This window comes from Apteryx rowi, unplaced genomic scaffold (genome assembly GCF_003343035.1).
Source record: "Apteryx rowi isolate R43461 unplaced genomic scaffold, aptRow1 scaffold_220, whole genome shotgun sequence".
Classification (NCBI taxonomy): Eukaryota; Metazoa; Chordata; class Aves; order Apterygiformes; family Apterygidae; genus Apteryx; species Apteryx rowi.
In genome coordinates this window covers 334,683-355,328 of record NW_020448531.1, presented here as the reverse complement: position 1 = coordinate 355,328, position 20,646 = coordinate 334,683, and the positions used below count along the sequence as shown (strand labels likewise).

Here is a 20,646-nt window from a genome sequence, read left to right as displayed (position 1 = left end):
GCGCCGCAGCCCGCGCGGGGGCGCCTGGGAGATGGAGTCCTCCCGCGAGAGGTGGGGCGGGCGTCCCGCGCGACGCGCGCGCAGAAGCTGATGGGAAATGGTGTCCCTCCCTTCCTCCCCCCCTCAGCAACGCGAGATGTGCCGGCGAGAGCGAGACTCCGCGCGCGGGGGTTCATGGGAGTTGTAGTCCTCCCTCTGCAGGCCGTGTGAGCGGTCGAAAGGGGAGGGTGATGGGGGGAAGCTCTCAGGAAGAGAGTTCTACCCTCTTCCTAGCCTCTTTGCCCCTGGAGACAGGGCAGGGGAGGCGGAGGGAGCCTCCGGACTACAGCTCCCAGAAGCCTTTGCGGCACGGCTCTTCCGCGCCTCCCTTTCCGCCCGCCCGCGGAGCCGCGGTGCACTGTGGGACGGGAGCTCCAAAATGGACAACCACAGGGATGCTCCAGGTACGGCCGACCCSGCGGCGCCCCTCGGCCCCTGCCCCGCCGCGCCCGGCCCTTCCCGGCCTGCGTGGCCCCCGCGCAGCCGCCTGCGGAAGGGGGAGGCCGCGTGCTGCGCCCGCCCTGGCCTGTGGGCGGCAGCGGGGCCCGGCCCGCCCGAGGCGGCCCCTGGTAAAAGCCCGGGCCGGGGGGGGGACGGGGCGGCCCCGTGCGGGAGCTGCGTCCGCTCGGGGCGGCCTCGGCGCTAATTTTGCTCCCGCCCTTTCTCTGCAGGGAAGGCCAGCAGGTGGTTCGGGGTCGCGCAGCCTAAATCGGCGAAGACGAACGTGAACATCCTTCATCAAGAGGAGCTGATAGCGCAGAAAAAGAGAGAGATTGAGGCTAGGCTGGAGCAGCAAGCAAGGCAGAACTACCTGAGCATACAACAGCTACCTCTGTTTGGAGAGTATGTGCGAATAACGGTGCTTTTAGGTTTGAGCTTGACTGGCAGAAAATGTGTCAAATGAAATTGGATAGGCAAGTTTTACAAAGCTCTTGCACTTGGAGGCAAACACTGAGAAGGCTGAAATTGATAATTGGATTTGGCAACACTGGGATACTTGTAGTTTAATTGATCTACCCAGACTTGCAGTTTCTCAGATACTAGTGAGAACAGCTGTGTGCGAACAAGGATCATGTTTTTAGCACAGTACTGTTACGTTTTCCTTCTGCTTCCTATTTGTTATCTGTCTTATAATCATGTCACTGTAGAAGCTCCTAAGGGTTAGCACAGTTCTCTGGTTAAATGATTACCTAGAATTCTCAGAAGCATGTTAGCATCACAGTGCAAGTAGAAATCCTGTTTCAGTGTGTTAGCAAACAAGCCAGATGGAGAGCGTGGGTGAATGTGGTAGGCAGCAAGCTGAATGATTCTTGTGCTTTCAAAAAGCTAGATGCATTTTTAGCATTAAATGAGAGAGRTTAGTAATCACTGGCGTCTTGTTTTCTGTCCAAAATAAGTGCATATGAGGGGACTGGGGAAGATGTTGAGTACCATCACCTGCTTTTCTTTTTCTATTTAGAGATGAAGGTTCTGAAAATGAAGCCTCTGTTTCCAACAAGTTTGTTAATGATGGCAGTTTCCTCCAGCAGTTTCTCAAGCTGCAGAAGGAAAAGTCAAGTACTGGTAGGTCAACTTCTGAGCAACAGGAGGCCTTCTCTTCATGATACTGGCCTTGTATGAGCTGCCTCCGTGTATGTTTGCATTAGAAACTTAGCTATGAGTTGTTACCAGTATGAGTAAATTCTAAAACAGTGATGATCCCATTTAAATTTAGATTGAAATCTTTCTTCAAGATGGTATGTGTTAGGGAGGTTTGCACTTTTGCCATCAATAGGTGTTATAAAGACAAACATCTCTTTTCTAGCCTGAATTTCACCTGGGAAAAATCATCATAAATTTCACTTAGTTATGCAGCTTTTACCAGACGTTGTCTTTAACTTACTCTTAAAATAACTGCCTATTGCCAGTGGTATTACTGCCTGTTGTTATTTGTAACCTTCTGAGATTAAAACAGTAAGGATGCGCAGGAATTATTTTCCCCTCATTCTTTTCTAAGAACCTCCCCCAAGTTCTACTAATAACTCGGCAAACACTTCTGCATCAAATGTTGGGAAGAAACCTATGCTGTTTGGGAAGCGCCCTGGTCAGGTCCTGAGCAGCATGCTGCACCAAGTGAAGAACTACTCCCATTCCAAACAGACCCCGGTCGTTAACCGCCTCAGTGTGTTTCAGTCACCAGATGAAGATGAGGAGGAGGATTATGAGCAGTGGYTGGAAATTAAAGGTAAATGACATCTTGTGCTATTCTGTTTATACAGGTTCACTTACCCTGGTGGTAGGGGTTGAGTGTGGGAACAAGGTTCCCTCAACGCTTTCCCATTAGCAGTTGAATTTTTTGTGGGGGGAGAGGGGGTCTTATGCCCTGAATTGGTATTCTTAGCGCATTTCCTGTGTGCAGACTTATGCATCATGAAGTACAAATGACACCGTTAGTGGACTCCTCCGTAGCCAGCTTCAGCAGAAACAGCTGAGGGCTGAATGGACTATGAAGAGGGAACTCCCTGCCAGCTGTTAGGCATTATTCATCCAGCCTGTGCTCGGTGTGGGAGAAGGGTCACTTGCCGTAGTTAGGCCAAGTCTATTTTGTGCATAGGGGATTCTGGGGTGGGTGGGTGCCTCTGAGCTATCAAGGCAAGCACTTGACCAGTATATAATCTCCGAAAGTAATGCAGAGAGAAGGAATGTTTTCTGCTGTTAATGGAGCCTGACTGCTTGCTAATTGTAAGCATTCTGCTTTTTTTTTTTTTTTTCCTGCAGTTGAAATCTATTCTGGCTAGCGCACAGTTGTCTTTAAAAAACTATCTGTGTATATATATATCTATAAAATCCCTATTTTGAAGCGGAATTTTAATCTTTAAATGATAGAAAATGAAATATCCCCATTTGGGAGTGGCTGTGTAGAAAAAATATACGTGTGTGTGTATATATGTATATATGTGTATTTTTTTGTATACACACACATATATATATATGTATAAAACATAAGGCATGAAATAATGACTAGGTAAAATCAAATTTCCTGTCTATTTCCAAAGTTTTATTAGAAAATCTCATCTCAGAGGTCCTGACTGCTTTAAAAGGGATAGAAAAGCAATGAAGAATATTGCAGTATTTAAATAACCAAGCTTCTCTGAATACGATAGACTAGGAAGCCAGAAGGCATATTTGCTTAATGATCTAAATTTTCTTGTGTGTGTCTTAATTAATCAGGTATAAAATTAGATTGGAGTTGCTAAATAACCTTGCTGCCTTGTGTCATAGTTCATTTCATTATATATTTAAAAAAAAGTCTAGCTATTTCTGATGGGAATTTATAAAAGTAGAACCTTAGCAAGTCTGAACATAAGTGTGAAACGCACTGCAATATAGCCTTTGGCTGCAGAGAACGAAGGCAGACTGTGGATCCTTTATTTACAGGTCCTGGGTTCAAACTTAGTCTAGGTCAGTGTGGACAACTCTGCTCCTGTGTGCTCTTTGTTCAGCACCTTATCCAAAACATTGTTGTCTAGGCAAATGTCTGTTTAGTTCCCATTGAATGTGTCCTACATCAGATCTGCAGTCGCGATCTGTGTTAGTGGGTTCCTTTCTTGGCACAGAAACCAAAGTGCAGTTTCTTGGAGACTGAGCTCTCCTCTCATCTCTGGGATTCGCTCCAAGTGAGGGTTGAGCCATGGGCAGGTGTCGGGAGGAAGAGCTGTGTGCTCCAGCTACACCAGCTGTCTCTGGTGTCTGGATACAGAATGATGTCTTAGAACCTGGAAGCTGTAATCTTTCATGAGTAATGTGGTTATTAAAAAACAATCCAAATTCCTGTTCCCTCCTCATGTCTTTTGTGTGGAGTAAAACTGTCGGAAGCAAATTGTGTGGCAAATCGAAGTTGTACCCTAAGCTTTGGTGATCCAAATCTTAGGCTTTTCTGTGTGGGGAAAAATCTAGTTAGACCATTTAGTTTCTAGAAGGGGAATGCAGAGACTGATGGTAACCAAGGAATTGTAATTTGTACAGCTGTGTAAGACTGGATCCCCCATTTCATCCTCTTTCTTCCCATCCCCGTTCTACTTTTGTCTGCCTCTGTGGTTCTTAGAAGTAATGTACCTGTTGCCTGTTTGGTGTGTGAGTTGAACCCCAGTACTGACAGCCTGCTTAAAGTTTTACCCCCAGAGGATGCGGAGACCCGACAAGTGGTGGAAAAGCTGGCTAGGTTCGTGGCTGAAGGGGGACCAGAATTAGAGAAGGTCGCTATGGAAGATTACAAGGATAACCCAGCTTTTTCGTAAGTGTGGTAATAACTCTTGTCTTCCAAAGCAGCACACTGTCTCTTTGTAGGAGAAAAATGTTGGCCTTGTATATGCAGATCTTATGGATGTTTTTGGTTTAATTATCCTTTGGTGGATTTGAGATCTGTTGTGAATAATTGTCTTAAAGTTGGGGAAACTGAGACAGAAAGTGGTACTGTGATGTTGCTGAGGATACAGATCAGTTAGCAGGATTAGGAATAAAACTTGGAGATCTGGCTGTGTATACAGCATCATCTAGCATTTGAGGATACTGGACTAGATCTCCAGACTGTTCCATCTCCTCTGCCATTGATATGCTGTATGGATGTGGACATGCGATTCTTTCTTATGTGAGAAGGAGAGACTGAGATATATATATATATATATATATTTTTTTTTTTTTTTCTCAGTCAAGTGACGCAAAACATTTGGATATGAGACCTTAGATTAGAGCTAAGTGCATTTACATATGCTAAAGATTTTATAATTCAAATTTTAAGTGCATTCTGAGTAATTTATCTTCTATTTCTATTTAGTCTTTTGAGCTATTTACATCCCAGAGTATCAATGTTTGTGTGTAGCTGTTGCTGATGCATATTTTCTGCCCTTTTTCCTTCATTTCCCCAACCCCTACCCTTAGGTTTTTACATGATAAGAACAGCAGAGAATTCCTTTACTACAGAAAGAAAGTGGCAGAGATAAGAAAAGAGAATCAAAGTTCTCAGGCATCCTCTTCTGAGAAAGGTAATTAAGACTGGGATCTGGAGAATAGCCTATGAATTACAGAAACTACCTATGCTGCCTTCACTCTCYCTGTAACTGCTCGTTAGGTCTGTTTGGGAAACAGTTGAGGTGGATATTTGGCTGTCAGTCTACTACCTGTAAATAAAATTTCAAAAAGTCGCAAATGGAAGGAGATCGTGACACTATGGCATCAAACTCTTGTGCCAAAATGATTATTTCCCACGCCCGCAGTGTACTGTGTCATACTCTGTATACAGGCTCATGAAAGAGGTTTCCCTGGTGTTGTCCAAAATCCTTAACAAAGTGAACTAAAAGGAAAAYGATTCTCCATTGTCTGTGTTCTGGAAAATATGTTTCAGTCCTGAAAATACATTGGGTAAAAGTGCTTTTTCTCAGATGTTCTTATTTGATTCGTTATCAATGAAAATGGTTTCTTCGTTGAACATCCCCATTTCTGCTGCTGTTTCCCTATCTGAAGCTTTTATCTTCTGTTTGGGACATAAATCCTTGCAAATAGGGGGCTGTGGTTGCAGGTGGAGAAACAGCAGAAGTGGATGATTTGCCAGCAAACGGGTATTGTGGGCGCAGAACCTGGTTAACTGTGTTAGGAGACAGAAGGTGTTTAGTGGGTGAGGTGAGGTCTGTGGGCCAGGCATTGTCGCTTCTAGTCCAGCCTCTGCTTGAGGCCTGTTGTGTGGCCCTAGCAAATGCCTTAGCCTCTCCGTCAGGTTCCAGGTTCCTTTTCTGTGAAAAGGAGCTTTAATGCAATTTAGCTGTCATGCTGATGAGTTAACAGCTCAAACAAATCATGATTTAATAGACTGTAGGCTGAAAGAGCTTGTTACCAATATCAACTAACTGTTACAACAGTTTGGAAGCTAAGCAGTATTATCCATACTTTACAGGTGTGGAATATTGAAGCGAGGAAAGGTTATGACTTGTCCATGGCTTATAATCATGTCTTCTGCCTCCTGGTCCTGTGCCAGGACACTGGAGTACTGGCACTGGTACTGTGCAGGTAGCAAATGTCATATAAGGCTGTCTTGGCTAAATAACATATTTGCCTGACTCCTTATAARCATCAAATATGCTTCAAATATTAATGATCTGAGCCTTCTCTGTGCCTTTGGACTAAGGCTGCAGTAACCACCTCTTCCAGGTGAGGATTGGGGCTATTCCATGGAGAGTTTCTTCTGTCCTACAACCCTCCCCTAAAATGGTGAGGAGATGCATAGTGACAGTAGGTACAAGTGGGATTACTGTGCGTTATTAGTTTGCCACTTTTTCTAGGGCCTTCCAATTTTGCCTCTGTTAACTTCAGTGGCAAATACTTTAAACTAGAGATGATTGAGAGTACTGAGGTGTAATGCTATGGAAAACGGCCTAACACAAGAGGAAGAAACAGACGTCCTCTGCAGGAGAGAGAAACAAATGTCTATCCTTGAAGACAAAAGCTGGTTTGTTTGTTAATCTGCTCTCATCTAGCTCCCAGCATAGAGGAAACTGTGTGAATGGGCACTCATCTGATTACAAAGTTGTTGTACCTCTCTATGCAATATCATGTTCTTATGATTATAAACTCTTTGACTGTTTATTTGTAATATTTCTAAAAAATAAACTCGACCTTTTGCCCTTATTCTGCTCTTGGGGTTCTTAGAACAGATAGGCTTTGACTGTTGCTTGTGTGAGTTGGGCCCAGTACTGACAGCCTGCTTAAAGTTTCACCCCCAGAGGATGAAGAGACAAAGAACTTTGCTGAGAAACTGGCCAGGTTCATAGCAGACGGGGGTCCTGAGGTGGAAGCTATTGCCTTGCAGAACAACCGAGAAAACCATGCTTTCAGGTAAGGAAGAAACCTGCAGCTGAGTGTATTGGAGGAGGGAGGGAGGAAGGGAGGGCAGAGAGCTTGGCTGGGCCTTTCTTTTTTTTTAAGGAAAATAATAAACAAAATTGTGGTAAGTCTGAAGTTATAAGTGACAGTGCAATTATAGCACTGATACTCTTGCATTTACAAGCTGTTTCTGAAATAGCTTTGCAAACATTAATTAAGCTTCACAATTTGAACCAAGGTGCAAGGAGAGAAAGCGATTTGCCCAGAGCCACAAAGAGAATCAGTGTCAAAGCTAGGAAGAGAACAAAGAAATCTGTAGTTAACCCTGCTTGAACTAACTTGTAAGCATTTGCAGTATGTGTTTGTAGCTGAGTTCTTTTGGATTATGTTCCTCGCTTGCCTAGCTCTCCCCGTTGTTACTTTGAAATTTCATCTGCCAGTCTTGATGTCCCTCTCTCCTACAGCAGTTTTCGTGCTATGTTTTTATGCTGCTTATCACATAAAAGGTTCTTCCTGATCTTGTTACCCTTTCTTCATCATTCTGCTACAGGCCTTCCTTTTTATTTACAGTGAATGAACACATGTTTACTTAAACTTGTACTAGAAATCACGAAACTGGAGGCCTGTCCTGTGGTCAGCTGATCAATTTGTTACCCATGCATTACCTCTTCTTCTACTTCTTTTAATCTGTTTTTGTCTATTTGTTTTTGCTGTCTTAAGCCCAAGTCCTGCCTGAAAGTCTGTATGAGCTCAGAACAGGTTCCAGGGGCTCTCTTCCATGTATCTGTTTAGCATCCAAGTATGTTGTTGTTCATTATTCATAGCAGACGCCGATTTGTGCCAGTAATGTTGTTCGCGCCACAGAACAACTGCTTTTGCAAAGCAGTAGAGCTACCATTCTGTTTGCTCTTCACTGCAAGATGCTCCTTTTGGCTAGTCAAGCCCAAAGCATTGTGAAAGGGCGGTGGTTTCTAAAACAGGCTGTCTGGTGTTTCTCCTCCAATGACAGCTTTCCCTAAAATTAATTTACAATTTCCTTCTCTCCCCACCTCCTTTCTGTTGCAATGTACTAGTATAATTCTAACCTTTATACTGTTCCCTGCAGCTGATTTTTTGCTGTGGGCCCCCAGCCACCACTCATTCTCACTGCTGCTGTCTGATTAATTCCCTGGGTTGCTCTTTACACAGCATCTTCACTAACCTGCAGGTAGCACTCCTTCACCGTTAGGTCCCCCTTTGGAAAAATCTTTCTCAGCCTATTGGATGTGAATTGTTCCCTTTAATGTTCACTGGCAGCTGTTTAATGTCTCCCTTTGGTCTCATGCATGGTTCATTTTTCTGCCCTTACAAACAATTTGGTGTGTTCCCTGGGAGTGAAGTGAGACTTGGCAAGCTTTATTTTGTTGCTGAAATGTTGGCATTTTATTGGCTGCATTCTGACCCTCTGGAGCAGTGCCCTTGTGTTGTGAATAATATTAGATGTGCTAATATCTGAGCTGCTTCATTTATTTATTTTCCTTTAAAAATTATTTCCTTAAAATCCCACTGGTGGTCCCACCTGAGCACARTCAAGTTAAACACCATCTTCAGTGTTTAGACTTCATCGGACATTCCTTAGGGAGTGTCTAGTCTTGCCCTGTGTTCAGTCTTGAAGCAATTCAGTAGTGCTGTTAATCAAATTGAGGGGCACAAGACAACATTTAGTGAATTTTAAAATACATCGGAGAGATGTTTGTGTTTGCCTGTGTGTTGTGTGGCATCGTAGCAGCAGTAGATGTAACAGGCAACAGACCTTTTCCGTTTTCCTCAGGAGAGTGTCTGCTCTTGCAGAAGAGAGTGTATCAAATGTTAAACTGATCTTCATAACTCCTCTACAATCTTCCCTTTTTAGAAGAGACAAAGTTTCTGCCTAAAGTATTTAAATCGGGGTGGGGGGGGAAGCCCCCCCAAAATAACACATTTGTAACAAACAYGAGCATATGTATTCTATGTAGCTGCTAGGCTGAGGACCGCTCATGTTCTCCCTATGGAGACTGAAGAGTTTTATTTCAACCAAAAGGTCAGAGATGCTTATTTCTGGAAGTGGTAGTAACTGAAGCAGTGGTTTTTGTGTATGAGGCAGCAGGAGGAATCATGGCAAAATTAAACAGGCTGCTAGTGTCTCGGCATCTAGGTTGAGCAGAGGGTGGGAGTAGTTTCTTTAGGCAGTGGTTTGGCATTTCTGTTGGTAAGACCTGAATAGGGGGGTTGTTCTTGTTTTTCTTCTGTGAACTGGAACTTGATGTGTTGCAGAGCCCTTGCAGTCTTTCCAAACATGTTCTGGAAGGCAAGTGTATTCTGTGGGAGGACCCTGAGTTTCTATGGATGTAACATGATCCATTTTAGTGCTGTGTGTTTATTTGGCACCATAAACAGTTGTGGTTCACTTATGAATGGGAAATGCGCTTCCTGATCCCAAAGGCTTGCAGTCTACCTTGCACAAGCGCACAGAGCCCTGCATTGCACAGACATATACACAGGATGGTGCTGGAGAGTAAGGAAGTTTGTGGGAAGGCTGGTTTTGCAAGCACAAATTGTAGGAAAGGGAAGCCCTGACCAATTTGTGGTGTAGGTCAACTCCTGGATATGACTGACATACAAAACCTTTTTCTCTTTTTTTTTTTTTAATTAGGTTTTTGTATGAGCCAAACAGCAAAGGCTACAAGTATTACCGGCAGAAACTGGAGGAGTTCCGTAAGGCCAAAACCAGCTCTGTGTGTGCCCCCTTGCATCTAGAATCCAGTCTGAAAAGGAAGACCGTTCCAGAGGCGTCACCGTCACCATCATGCTTATCGTCCTTGCCGCCGTCCTTGCCCTCACCCTTGCCCTTACCGTCACCGTCATCCTCTTTGACTCCATCTGATCAGACAGCTACAACTACTGCTACAACAACAACAACAGCAGCAGCAACAACAGCCACTGCTACTGCAACAGCTACTGCCACAGGCACTACTAAAAAGAAGCGGAAGAGCAGGTGGGGGCCAGAGGAAGACAAGGTTGAATTGCCTCTCCCACAGCTTGTCCAGCATCAGTTGGATTCTTCTCCTTCCCCACTTTCAGGTTAGTAGGTCTGTATATTGTGTTGATTAGCTGTTTTTCTTTGGGAGTGTGTTCTGCCTTGGCCCAGCTGGCTGTGTGAACAGGAAACCCAAGAAGTCTATCTCTTGTTGTAATCTCCTCAGTCACCAGCCCCCTATCTTTAAGCCCGGTCTAGCAGCTAACTCTCCCTGTGTGGAAACCCAGATAAACCACTTTATCTCCCTGACACCAGGGACTGGTTCTTATCGTTCTTCAGCTATCTCTAAAACCCTGCTGGGCTATAGCTCATTACAGCCTCAGACTGTATGCTGTTTAGGGCTATTTCACTTCAGGAAGAGAGACTGTCAGAAAACAAATATCAAAGGCTGACTGTGCTTATTCCCCATGGTAGATTAAAATCCCTGGACAGCGCTTCCATCTTATTTTTACTGATCAGAAGGCTAAATAGGAATAGCTGTTCCCCAGGTGCTGGGGGACACAAGTATAACTTCCAGTTCAAATTTACACCCATTTCAGTTCATTTGATTACGGTCAAGGTTCACAGTGCTCATCCAGTGTTGAGGCTGATGCCCCTATTACTTCACCTGCCAAGTTCACCCAGGGGGAGCAGCTCAATTTGAGTATCGGAAGATAATTCTTCCATTCTAGGTATTTCTAGTTGAGGTTGAACTCTTGTGGCCCATCAGTGCATGTGCAGATAGGTAATTAGGTAGACAGAGATGCATACAAAAACTGAGTCATCCCGTGACAACAGGTGAGTGCAGACATTTAAGAGGGCATACTTGAATCCTTTGCCCAATTAGTGTGGTATGGGGAAAGGATGTGAAAGGGAGAAAGAAAAGACACAAGATAAGGTCGTTGGTGTTTGCAAACTGAGAGAATTAATGGTATGAGGCTAGAGTCGCAGGAAAAGTAATAAATACCTGTCTCAGTAAGGACTTATTTCAAAAAGCAATAGCAGAACAGATGAAGTGAGATGAGTAATATAAAACAAGGTATAATTTTCTGAGCTGCAGGGTGAGATCACAGATAATTCTCAACATGCGGTCGGCCTGTAGAATTCCTTGCTCCAAGTCAGTGGGTCTTCGGCTCTGGTTGGGTTTTAGAGGAGATAATTGCTCAAACATTGATAGCTTTGTTAAGCTTGGATAAGATGTAGGGTTGTCTGTATATGCTGGAGTGTCTGATTGCTGCAGAGGTTGGGAAGGAAGGACTGTCTCCTCCTGCAGCACTTCAAATGTAGATGAAGAGGAGTTTCTATGTCATTTTGAAGCTCTATTTACTGATTGTATCTCCTTATAGAAGTTTTGTCCATACATCTCACTTGTACATACAAGACAAGATACCAACCTGGATGCCCCATTCGTTTCACCCTGAACTGCTTCTCCTAGTAAGCCAGAAATCAGGTGCAAAGGTCTTCCCTCATTTTGTACATCTAGAGGGATTTTTTTTTTTCTTCCTTCCTTGCAAACAGTGATGAAGCTTAGATGCTGAAGCTGGGCAGGCACTATCAAAACAAGTATAGAATTTCATCTTAATGCCTCCTGCTGCAGTGGGGGGTTGCAGAGCTATTCATGTGCTCATTCCAGCATGCTTCCTGCTGAAATCTCCCCTGGCTCTTCCTTTTAGCCTCCCCTTAATTAGACAGGGACATGCTAGCTGTGTTCATGCTCACTTTCTACAGGGCTTTGTGTCAAGTAGAAGAAAAGGACYGCAAACAATTTGCCAGGCATAACAAATCAACCATTAATGCGCTGTTAATGCTCTGCAGGGAGAAGGTTTCTCTTATTGGTTCAGATCAACTAATCCCTTTCTAGAATTAACATCTTTAACCTGACAGGTGAACAGAATACCAAATTACACCCCTGGTCCTGTGGAAGGTTAGAGTTGTGCATTGTGCTTTGGTTCCTAAATATCCATGTCTTAGCCCTGTATTCTTAGCAAATTTGGGGGGATTTGGTGGAGGACTGTTCTCATTCTTCTCCTGTCTACTCATAGTAATAAATCAGTATCATACAGAGGAGAAAGTGTAGCCCTTTTTGGACATAAATAAGACTCTTAAATTTATTGATATTGTCTGAAAAGCTGAATAGAACAGGGATATTGTGATTAGTGAACTCTGGGGATGAATATAAAATTAAGGGATATCATTAGAATATTCTGAAACCTAATACTGGATTGGGTTGGGTCTGATTTGTTTTGATTGAATATGATCTTCAGACTATAAAGCAAAAAATCAGACTCTTCTGTACTGTAACTTCTCCTGTTGTCCTTAAAGGACATTCACTCCTGTTGTAAGAAGCTCTTCTTTGGGCATGTGGGTAAGGGATAAACCTTCAGATAGTCTTCTGCCAATGCTGCAGATAGACTGCACCATTAACCCTGTAAGCAAAGCTGATGTCATTCAGGAAAAAATATATATTGCAAAACAACAGCTCTTTTTCCCAGGCCCRCTGAACACGAAACACAGAAGCAAATCCTTGTCTTTTGCCTGGTGTTTGCCTGGTGCTACCCTGTTGTAATGAACTTAAATCTTATTATCCATTTTTATGTAGATACATTGACTGGTCTTATTTGTGAATAGACTTTTCTAACTTCAGATGTGGCTTGAGGTGGAGCTTTGCTCTTTCTGTCAACTTTTCCTGGATGTATTGTTGTACGTTTGGCCAAGACTACAAAATAACCTCCAGGGCTAAATTTCTACAGTCACTCTTCCAACATTATCTCATCATAAAGTCTGCAAGTACCATACCAGTCAGACAAGCCAGATGTAGTTTTAGCGCAAGGAGGAGCAGTGGCGTTTATTTTCTGGGATGTAGAAGATGATGCTACAGCCTTACCTTTCTCCTTTAAGGTTATTATATATGCTGGCAAGCCACCAGTTAGTGGGGCCTCTTGAGCCATGCCTGGCTCTTAGCCTGAGTGTTTATGCAATTCAGAACTAAGCCAAAGAGCTGCTGACCTCTGTGAAGGGCAAAGAGTCTTCCTCGGTGCATTCAAAGAAAGCTTTCCCATGCCCTGAGAAAGGAGGTGAACCTGTGACTAGGGCTGGTGCTCAAGTACCCCAGTCTCGCATAACTTTTGGGATGAGATTATTTGCTGCAAGTTTTACATGGAATAGCTCTAGTGTATTCATTAAAACTGTCTCCAAATCTCACTGCTCTCTGTGAGACAGGAATCAGGCTTTTTATCAATAATGGAAAGATTTCTTTTTCTGTTTGCTGTTATTTCTTGGGAGCTGAAAGTGCATTTCCTAGTACCAGGCCTAGTGTAACACTGCTTATTGCTTCCCTTCTCTCAGAAAACCTCTTGCAGTGTTTTACATAACTCTTCCTGCAGAGCTGACTCCTGGCGCTGGTGTGAATGTGCTGAGGCTCTAGCTGTGTGAGGGAGGGATGATGCACTGTTTTATGTTCTCCTTGGGAGGCTGGAGTTTAAGGAAGCCACTCTCCAATCATGACATGTTTGGCCAAAAGCATGTTGGAAAGGAGGGGAGATACGAGTGCTCGGATCAATTGCCCTGAGGGAGAGTAAGACGAAGGGAGAAGACAACCCCTGGGGCCTAATTAGCATGCTGCGTAGACATTTGGTGTCATGAACAATGATCCTGTTATTATTGGGCTTCATAATTAATAGATGATGAATAATTAATGAAGCATCATTTAGCTGTAGTCTGGACTTACATTCCAACTGAGGCTTTGCAGTCATTAGGAAGAAATCCTTTTCTTTGTATTGAAAAATGCAACATGCTTTCAAGTGCGGTTGTGTGTCTTCTTTTAATCCCTTAAATATTTAACCGTTGGGATGCTAACTCTGAGGTGCTTTAGAGGGGAACTGCCATCCTGCTACATGAAACAGGTTTGCAAGGCATTCTTCATTGCAAATTTCTTTTTTGCAGCTCCAGCAATGTTTCTATTACTCTTTTTCATGGTGTACCGATTAAAAATAGCCAGGGAGGTTTTTTGTTTTGTTTTTTTAACTTGACCTCTGAATGCAAAGTGCCATCGTTTTAAACCAGCAGGTTCCCTGCCCAGGTAATCTTAATATCTAATTTCAGGCCTTATCTGGTACAGCAGCAAAATCATTCCAAAGCAGGAGCTTCCAAGTGGGCCTCTGCAGAAAAAAGAGGCTACATCAATGGGATTCTCAAGCTGAGACTTAAAATTCTCCCGCTTTGAAAGTAGGGGTCAACATCCCTGGCAATGTTGTTCTTGAGCCTGTAGACTAGAAACTAAAATCTCCTTGGGGAATGGTAACTTCCAAAGAAGCATAATGCTCATGTCTTTTTTCTAATGTGGTCATTTGCTTTTCATTTTGAATGAAGTTGCTGTTTATATAGTAATCAGCATACGCTTACGTGCACAGATTGGACAATGTGCTGACAGGCTCAGATAAGCTTCTGACTCAATTCTGAATAATTAAGTATCACTCTTTGCAATGGCTGGGGTCCATAAGGAAGCCTCGTGAGGAGCATTAAGATGAAAGGAGAAATGATTTTTAAAGCATGGATAGTGTAGCAGATCGTCATGCAGYCTGACCTCGAAGGACGTGAGACGTAGGTTGAGTCCACTAACAGCATATGAGCAGAGCCTTGGACCTAAATGAGGGAATGCTCTGAGCTAGCTGGCAGGGGCAGTGAGCCCTGGTGGCTTTCCTGCTCCTGTTATTCCCTAAATTCTACCAGGTCGCTATTTTTCAGTTAAATGTCTTAATGCTGGACCTATGAAATGAGTGTGAAACTTCTTGAGGGGATCTTGAGATATGGTTTCTCTGGTGTCAAGAGCTGTCTCAGATTTTTGAAAATCTTTTAACATGTGCTTATTTCAGTTCAGGACCTCAAGGGTCTTGGTTATGAAAAAGGGAAACCAGTTGGTTTAGTGGGTGTGACGGAGCTCTCTGAAGCCCAGAAGAAGCAGCTGAAGGAGCAGCAGGAGGTAATGTCCTGAAGTGATTCCCAAGTTCATTTGTGTACTAGCATATTACAGTGCAGCATGGCTGAGTTAGATGGGAAAATAGAGGTGGAGATAGCAAAGAGATTTTCCCACTGGCCCAACAAATAAATCTCTAGGATTTGTGCTGAATGCCTAAGAATCATGTGATGCTGCAGTCAGCAGAAATACCTTACAGGACTTTGGGGGATATGAATTAAGCCAGCCAATTGCTGTCCTACCAAACTAAAACCTAAAATCTATAAGGTTGTGACACTTCTGCAGCTGGTTATGCGTTGCTTTGGAAGTAGGGGGAAGGTGGGTGGATATGTGCAAGCTTTGGAGGAAAGAGAGCAGAATTGGCTTTTGCTGGGACGCGAGGGCAGTTTTAAACTGTGTGGGAATGATCAGATGGCAGCTGTCCTCAGTGTTAATCTCAAGATGCCTCTCTCGGAGGAACTGGTGCATAATGCTCCCGTTTGATCTGAGAAGAGAGCTGAGCAGATCAAGCAACAGCACTGCCTGCGGGGATTTGTGGTTGTTGTACCTGCAGTACAGAACACAGGTTAAGGCAGGTGTGGGCTGTACTGGAGAACTCTACAGGCCTCTGTGGCAGACCCTGCTGCCTATAAACTGGCTGTCTTATTGAGTGGGCTGTTGCTTCTCTTCCCTTAGATGCAGCAGATGTACGATATGATCATGAAACACAAGCGAGCCATGCAGGAGATGCAGATGATGTGGGAAAAGGCAATTCAGCAGCACCAGCATGGCTACGACAGCGATGAAGAGGTGGACAGTGAGCTGGGGACGTGGGAGCATCAGCTTCGACGCATGGAGATGGACAAGACGCGAGGTGTGTGGAGACCTGCCGTGCAAACGTCTCACTTGCTCTGCTGTTGTACAGAGGCCCCCAGAGGGAGGCATCTGAGATCGTATTGTCACAGCGGGAGTTACAGGGTCACCTTTTCATTGGTCTATGCCTTGGTTTCCCTGCTTGTAAAATAGGGATAATATCCATCTGTTCCTGTGAGGCTTTACACCTCACAAAGCCCTCTGAAATTTCAAGTCGAAGAACATTGCAGTATTGCTGTTCTCTCTTCCATGTCTTGGGCAGAGTGGGCTGAGCAGCTGACCCAGATGGGCAGAGGGAAACATTTCATCGGAGACTTTCTTCCACCTGATGAGCTGGAGAAATTCATGGAGACGTTCAAGGCATTAAAGGTGAAATAGCGGAGATTTCTTAGGGCACAGTGGCAATACTTCAGACTTGTCCAGTGGCAATGAGGGAAAGACCTCAAGCACGTTCAGCCCCTTCCACAGTAGTTAGTCACCTTGGAGCTTTGAGCTATTTCTGAATGTCCTGACAGTGGGAGTTCTGTTACCACTTCTGTAGGAAGTAAAGGGTTAGTTTTCTGCTCTTTGCAGAGAAACAGCTGTAGCAAATTAGAGAAGAGACTATTGGGACAGGATTTGGGGGGGTTAGCTGAAATTACAGACAAACCTCTCAGACTACCTGCCATGTGTCTGCTGTTGTGGTTTAGGATAAGTGGTTGTTGCTGCCAAGCAAGGAAAATTTGAATTTTTATCCAGACAGTTGCAGTAAAGTATAAAGCCTACAAAAAGCTTATGCAAAGCTCTTCACACCTGCCAACTCTTCCTAAACTGTAGAATTTCTTAATGCTGGCATTCCTGATAATGTTTTCTTATAACCAGCATGGGGTCCGAGGTTCCCTGGAGATTTGGTTTAAATAAGAACTGTATCTGAGGCTTGAGCAACTTTAAATTCAGGAACTGAATATTTCTCAGCTTAATCTCATGGTAGCATTCCCTGCTTCTTGCAGATTATGTTATAGGGCTTGTGTGACTGTGCAGTGCTTTATCACTTACCTGTTTTCTTCTCTATGGTGGTGCAGAAATGGAATCCCAAGAAATCGTGCTAGTTACTAACTCTTTGCCAGAACCATCCAGCCACCTCCAGTAGCTGAAGTTGATTCCCCCCCTCCCCCTTTCTCTGACCCACAAAGATACATGTGTGTATACGTATACAAATTAATCAACGCTACCTTTTGTCTCTGTGCAGGAAGGCCGTGAGCCAGATTATTCTGAATATAAAGAGTTCAAACTGACTGTGGAAAACATAGGTTATCAAATGCTGATGAAGATGGGCTGGAAGGAAGGCGAGGGACTTGGCTCGGATGGACAGGGGATTAAAAATCCAGTCAGCAAGTAAGCAGAGTTCTTCCACTATTGATCTGTTCCTTTCCTCTTAGGCCAATAACTGATGCTCCTTGGAAAGAACTGCAATGAATGTGACTGCAATTCATCACTTGAACAGAATATGGAATCTTTTCAGCAAAGGACAAAAATCTTTTTGTTTTGTTTTTTGTTTTGTTCCCTCCTCCTACTCCCCAAAAGAACTGGGTTTGTTACTTTACTCCAGGCAGGTACGATCTGAGCCAAGAGTATTTTGGTTCTACTTTCAATTTGCATAGTATATTCTTCTGAGAGGTGCCTTCTGTGCCTCACTTTCCCCATCTATAAAATGAAGTTGATACTTGTCTGCACCTCACACAGGGAATGTGAGCATTAAGTCGTGTCTTTAMAGTGATAGATTTATTTAAATATTGAAGAACATGCATTTTGCAGCTGGAGTGCTCTTAATGCCTGCTCTTTAGTTCCTGGTATAGCCTGTATGGAAAGGCATTTACTGGTATATGATATTACGAGACCTGTGTTTGAAAGATATTTTACCCCATATCCAAGAGCTCTGAGTGTGATCATGCAACTGTTTTGACATCACTCTGTTATGCAGAAGTTTTCTGATTTGATCACATTTTGTATACAATAAAACTTTACGTACGTGAGTTCCATCCAAAAATAGATCAGCATTTTTTTAGGTGGTTCATCTGTTGGTAGCATATGCTGAACTTCAAAACCAAATATTGGTGCTAGGAAATACTCTGAATTGKTTTTACCGTTAGATCCTTTTATATATAACAGTTGTTTGTTTACTGCACAATACGGGGTATCTCTACAAAGCACTTCTCTTCCTCTTTCTCAGGAAGATTTCTCTGGTAATGTGCTTATTCGCTCAAATAAGACCTGTGATAAAAGATTCCTGTGATCAAAAAAAGTGAAGCTTGCAAACGAAGGAAGGCAGTTCCTGCCCATCACAGGATTGAGCAGTGACTTGCTAGGGCTCTACCATCTCTAATGTTCTAGGAGTTGACAGGAAGGTGCCTAATGCACACGGACAAGAGCTGCTTCCACTTCTGGACTGTTCTGGAGTGAAGGCATGGGAGGAGGCACTTTGTTTAACATTCTGTCTACCTCCAATCAGCGAGATACAAATCAGTGCATTTGGTTGCCAAAGGTTAATCCACCAGTCAGAACATGGTTCACTACGGAGGCRTCCAAAGCGTAGGCTGTATTCCTGTAGCGGAGCTAAAAGGTTAAGCAAATATATGTTGACACTACTACTTCCATCTAACAATAGCRAGTGTCGTTGATTTGGCAGGGCAAGGTAGAAATGTGGCAACTGCRATAAGCCACTCGCTATTAGCTGTCTCTCCTGATGCAATGCTCTCCATGTGATGATGATGCCCAGTGCTCCTCAGTTCTTGTTCTCTGAGCTCTGGATACAGGAGGCAGCAAGTATTTCTGGTGAACAGGAGGTTGATCTGTCGCATTTGTTTACCCCGGAGGCTTTGTTCCCTCTTTTCAAACAGGGGAACTACTGCTGTGGATGGAGCTGGTTTTGGCATTGATCGTCCAGCCGAGCTAACCAAGGAGGATGATGAGTATGAGGCATTCCGTAAAAGAATGATGCTGGCCTACCGCTTCCGACCAAATCCATTGGTATGGTGATCCCTAAACCAGGCTACATTCATTGAGGCTTCTGTGCATGTCTTATAAGGGGTGGGAGTGTTTCTAGTGCTTAGCCAAGAAAGCAAATGCTCTGAAAGTTTCTCTTTAATTCTGTTTTCATGTTGAATCAAATCTTCATTACCAAAACATCCTTGGATACTCAGTTTTCCTTGCTATGTTTTTTTAATAAAGTTTGTGCTTTTAGTTTGAGCTGGTACTTGCCAAGTATAAACGCTGCCCACAGAGGAAGCTGATGGGTTGTCCTTGAATCCTAGCATGATTTATTTTGAATAATCATTTTCCTGATTGCAATGTTTGCAGTTTTGCAATAGCCTGTGTTATATTCAGTGTGCCAACAGGCCTAGAAAGCTACATTTGTAATTTTTAATGGGAAATCTCAGGTTTCACTGTTAGAAATGTTGCATTTCAGTGGTGTTCTCGGTTATTAAACTGAAATGCTCATTGTTCTGTAAAGATAGCAATTTTGATTAATTTTCTCTTGTTATTCCCCCACAGAACAATCCACGACGACCTTACTACTGATAGCATTTTTGGGATGACATATTTTCAAAACAGTTGTAATTTTATTGTGAAATGTTATGAAATTGCATTATCATTCTCTTATTTACTAATATTGTAAAACTTACTGAAGTCACAATACCATCTTTTTCACCCAGAAGAAAGGCCTGTGAGCCCACTCACTGCACACTTGAGTGTCATGACAACCGTGTGGTAACAAGGCCTGGATGGTATTCGGAAAAGAGAAAAGAGCAGGTGACAATGGAGATTTTTATTCGGTGCCCTGCTGAGTGGAAGGGTAGCACCAAAGATACCAATAGGAATAGTTCAGGGACTCCGTGCATTTATAGCTCAGTGCCATGATACTTATCAAGGAATGCATTTTTTTGCATAATAGCTGATCCATCTGTTGTTCAGATATGCAGCTTCTGCTGCCCTGTCTTTTGGGGTTTTTTTTATTGCAAGTATAACAAGGGGCTGTCTCCAAGCTGACTTCTGAGGCTATTGTTTAGTCTTTATTCCTTGAAGAACTGGGTTCTGATGCTGTYGTGAAGTCAGAAGTCTCGAGTTTGACCTCCAGCTGACATTGCAAAACCAGTGCCTCGTTGTTATACCTCCGCCCTATGGAAGTCAAGGCGTGGATCGGCGCTTGGAGCGTGGCTGCAAGGACTGAGGTGCACAGGGGAAGCTCATTCGGCTTCAGAGGCAACAGCCTCTTGCTTTCTTGAACACTAAGTTCACCCACAGCTTCCTAGCAAAACAAGGGACTTGCTAACGCTTTCCATGGATGTGGGTGATGAAGAACCAAGCCTTCAAACACAGTTTATCAAAGGCAATTTGGACTATGTTGTCATATTAAATGCCTCTGCAAATATAAATTTTCTTCATTCAGTCTGTAAATGAAATAAAACTCATTTGTTCCTTAATTTTTTTAATCACTGAATCATTGGAAAAAGTGATCTTGCCATAGGATTTCCTAGGCCAGGAGACTGCTCTAGTTCTCTTTTCTTCCCAGCGTCTTGGAGAAAACAAAGTMTTTTTTTGTTTGTTTTGTTTTGTTTTTACACTTGTTTTTCCTCAGTCCACATACCAAAATCTTGCCACTTAGCATGCGTTTCTCTTTTGTGAACTTTTCTTAACAACATAGAGTAAATGGCTTGGCTTTCAATAAAAATATTCAAAACAGTGAATTCAGAAGGGGATCATTTTGAGAAAATCATAACGTGTAAGTAAACACCTTGCAACGATGGAGCTCGGCTGACTCGGTTTTGTAAACGTAGGAGCTTACAGGCGAGGCTTCTGGGGGGTGGGAGGCATTTTCAGAATCACTTTTTATTCCAAACGTATGTAGTAATACATCCTA

General features: G+C 43.4%; 1 protein-coding gene across 2 annotated transcripts; it reads left to right on the top strand.

Annotated features, from left to right (window-relative positions):
* Positions 1 to 348: 348 nt before the first annotated feature.
* SUGP1 (SURP and G-patch domain containing 1) lies at positions 349 to 20,473 on the top strand. 2 transcript variants are annotated; one of them, XM_026064755.1, is made up of 14 exons: positions 349 to 443; positions 711 to 882; positions 1,499 to 1,602; positions 2,036 to 2,263; positions 4,189 to 4,312; positions 4,957 to 5,060; positions 6,780 to 6,903; positions 9,563 to 9,990; positions 14,797 to 14,903; positions 15,573 to 15,750; positions 16,012 to 16,118; positions 16,978 to 17,123; positions 18,626 to 18,755; positions 19,281 to 20,473. In XM_026064755.1, exons 1-14 carry the CDS (start codon positions 419 to 421, stop codon positions 19,305 to 19,307), a joined length of 2,004 nt encoding a protein of 667 aa, XP_025920540.1. In that variant the 5' UTR covers positions 349 to 418; the 3' UTR covers positions 19,308 to 20,473. The 2 variants fall into 2 exon arrangements, 1 of the variants encoding a protein (XP_025920540.1); XR_003253346.1 differs by lacking the exons at positions 16,978 to 17,123; positions 19,281 to 20,473 and adding an exon at positions 17,168 to 17,341 and having other exon boundaries at positions 18,626 to 18,712.
* Positions 20,474 to 20,646: the final 173 nt, after the last annotated feature.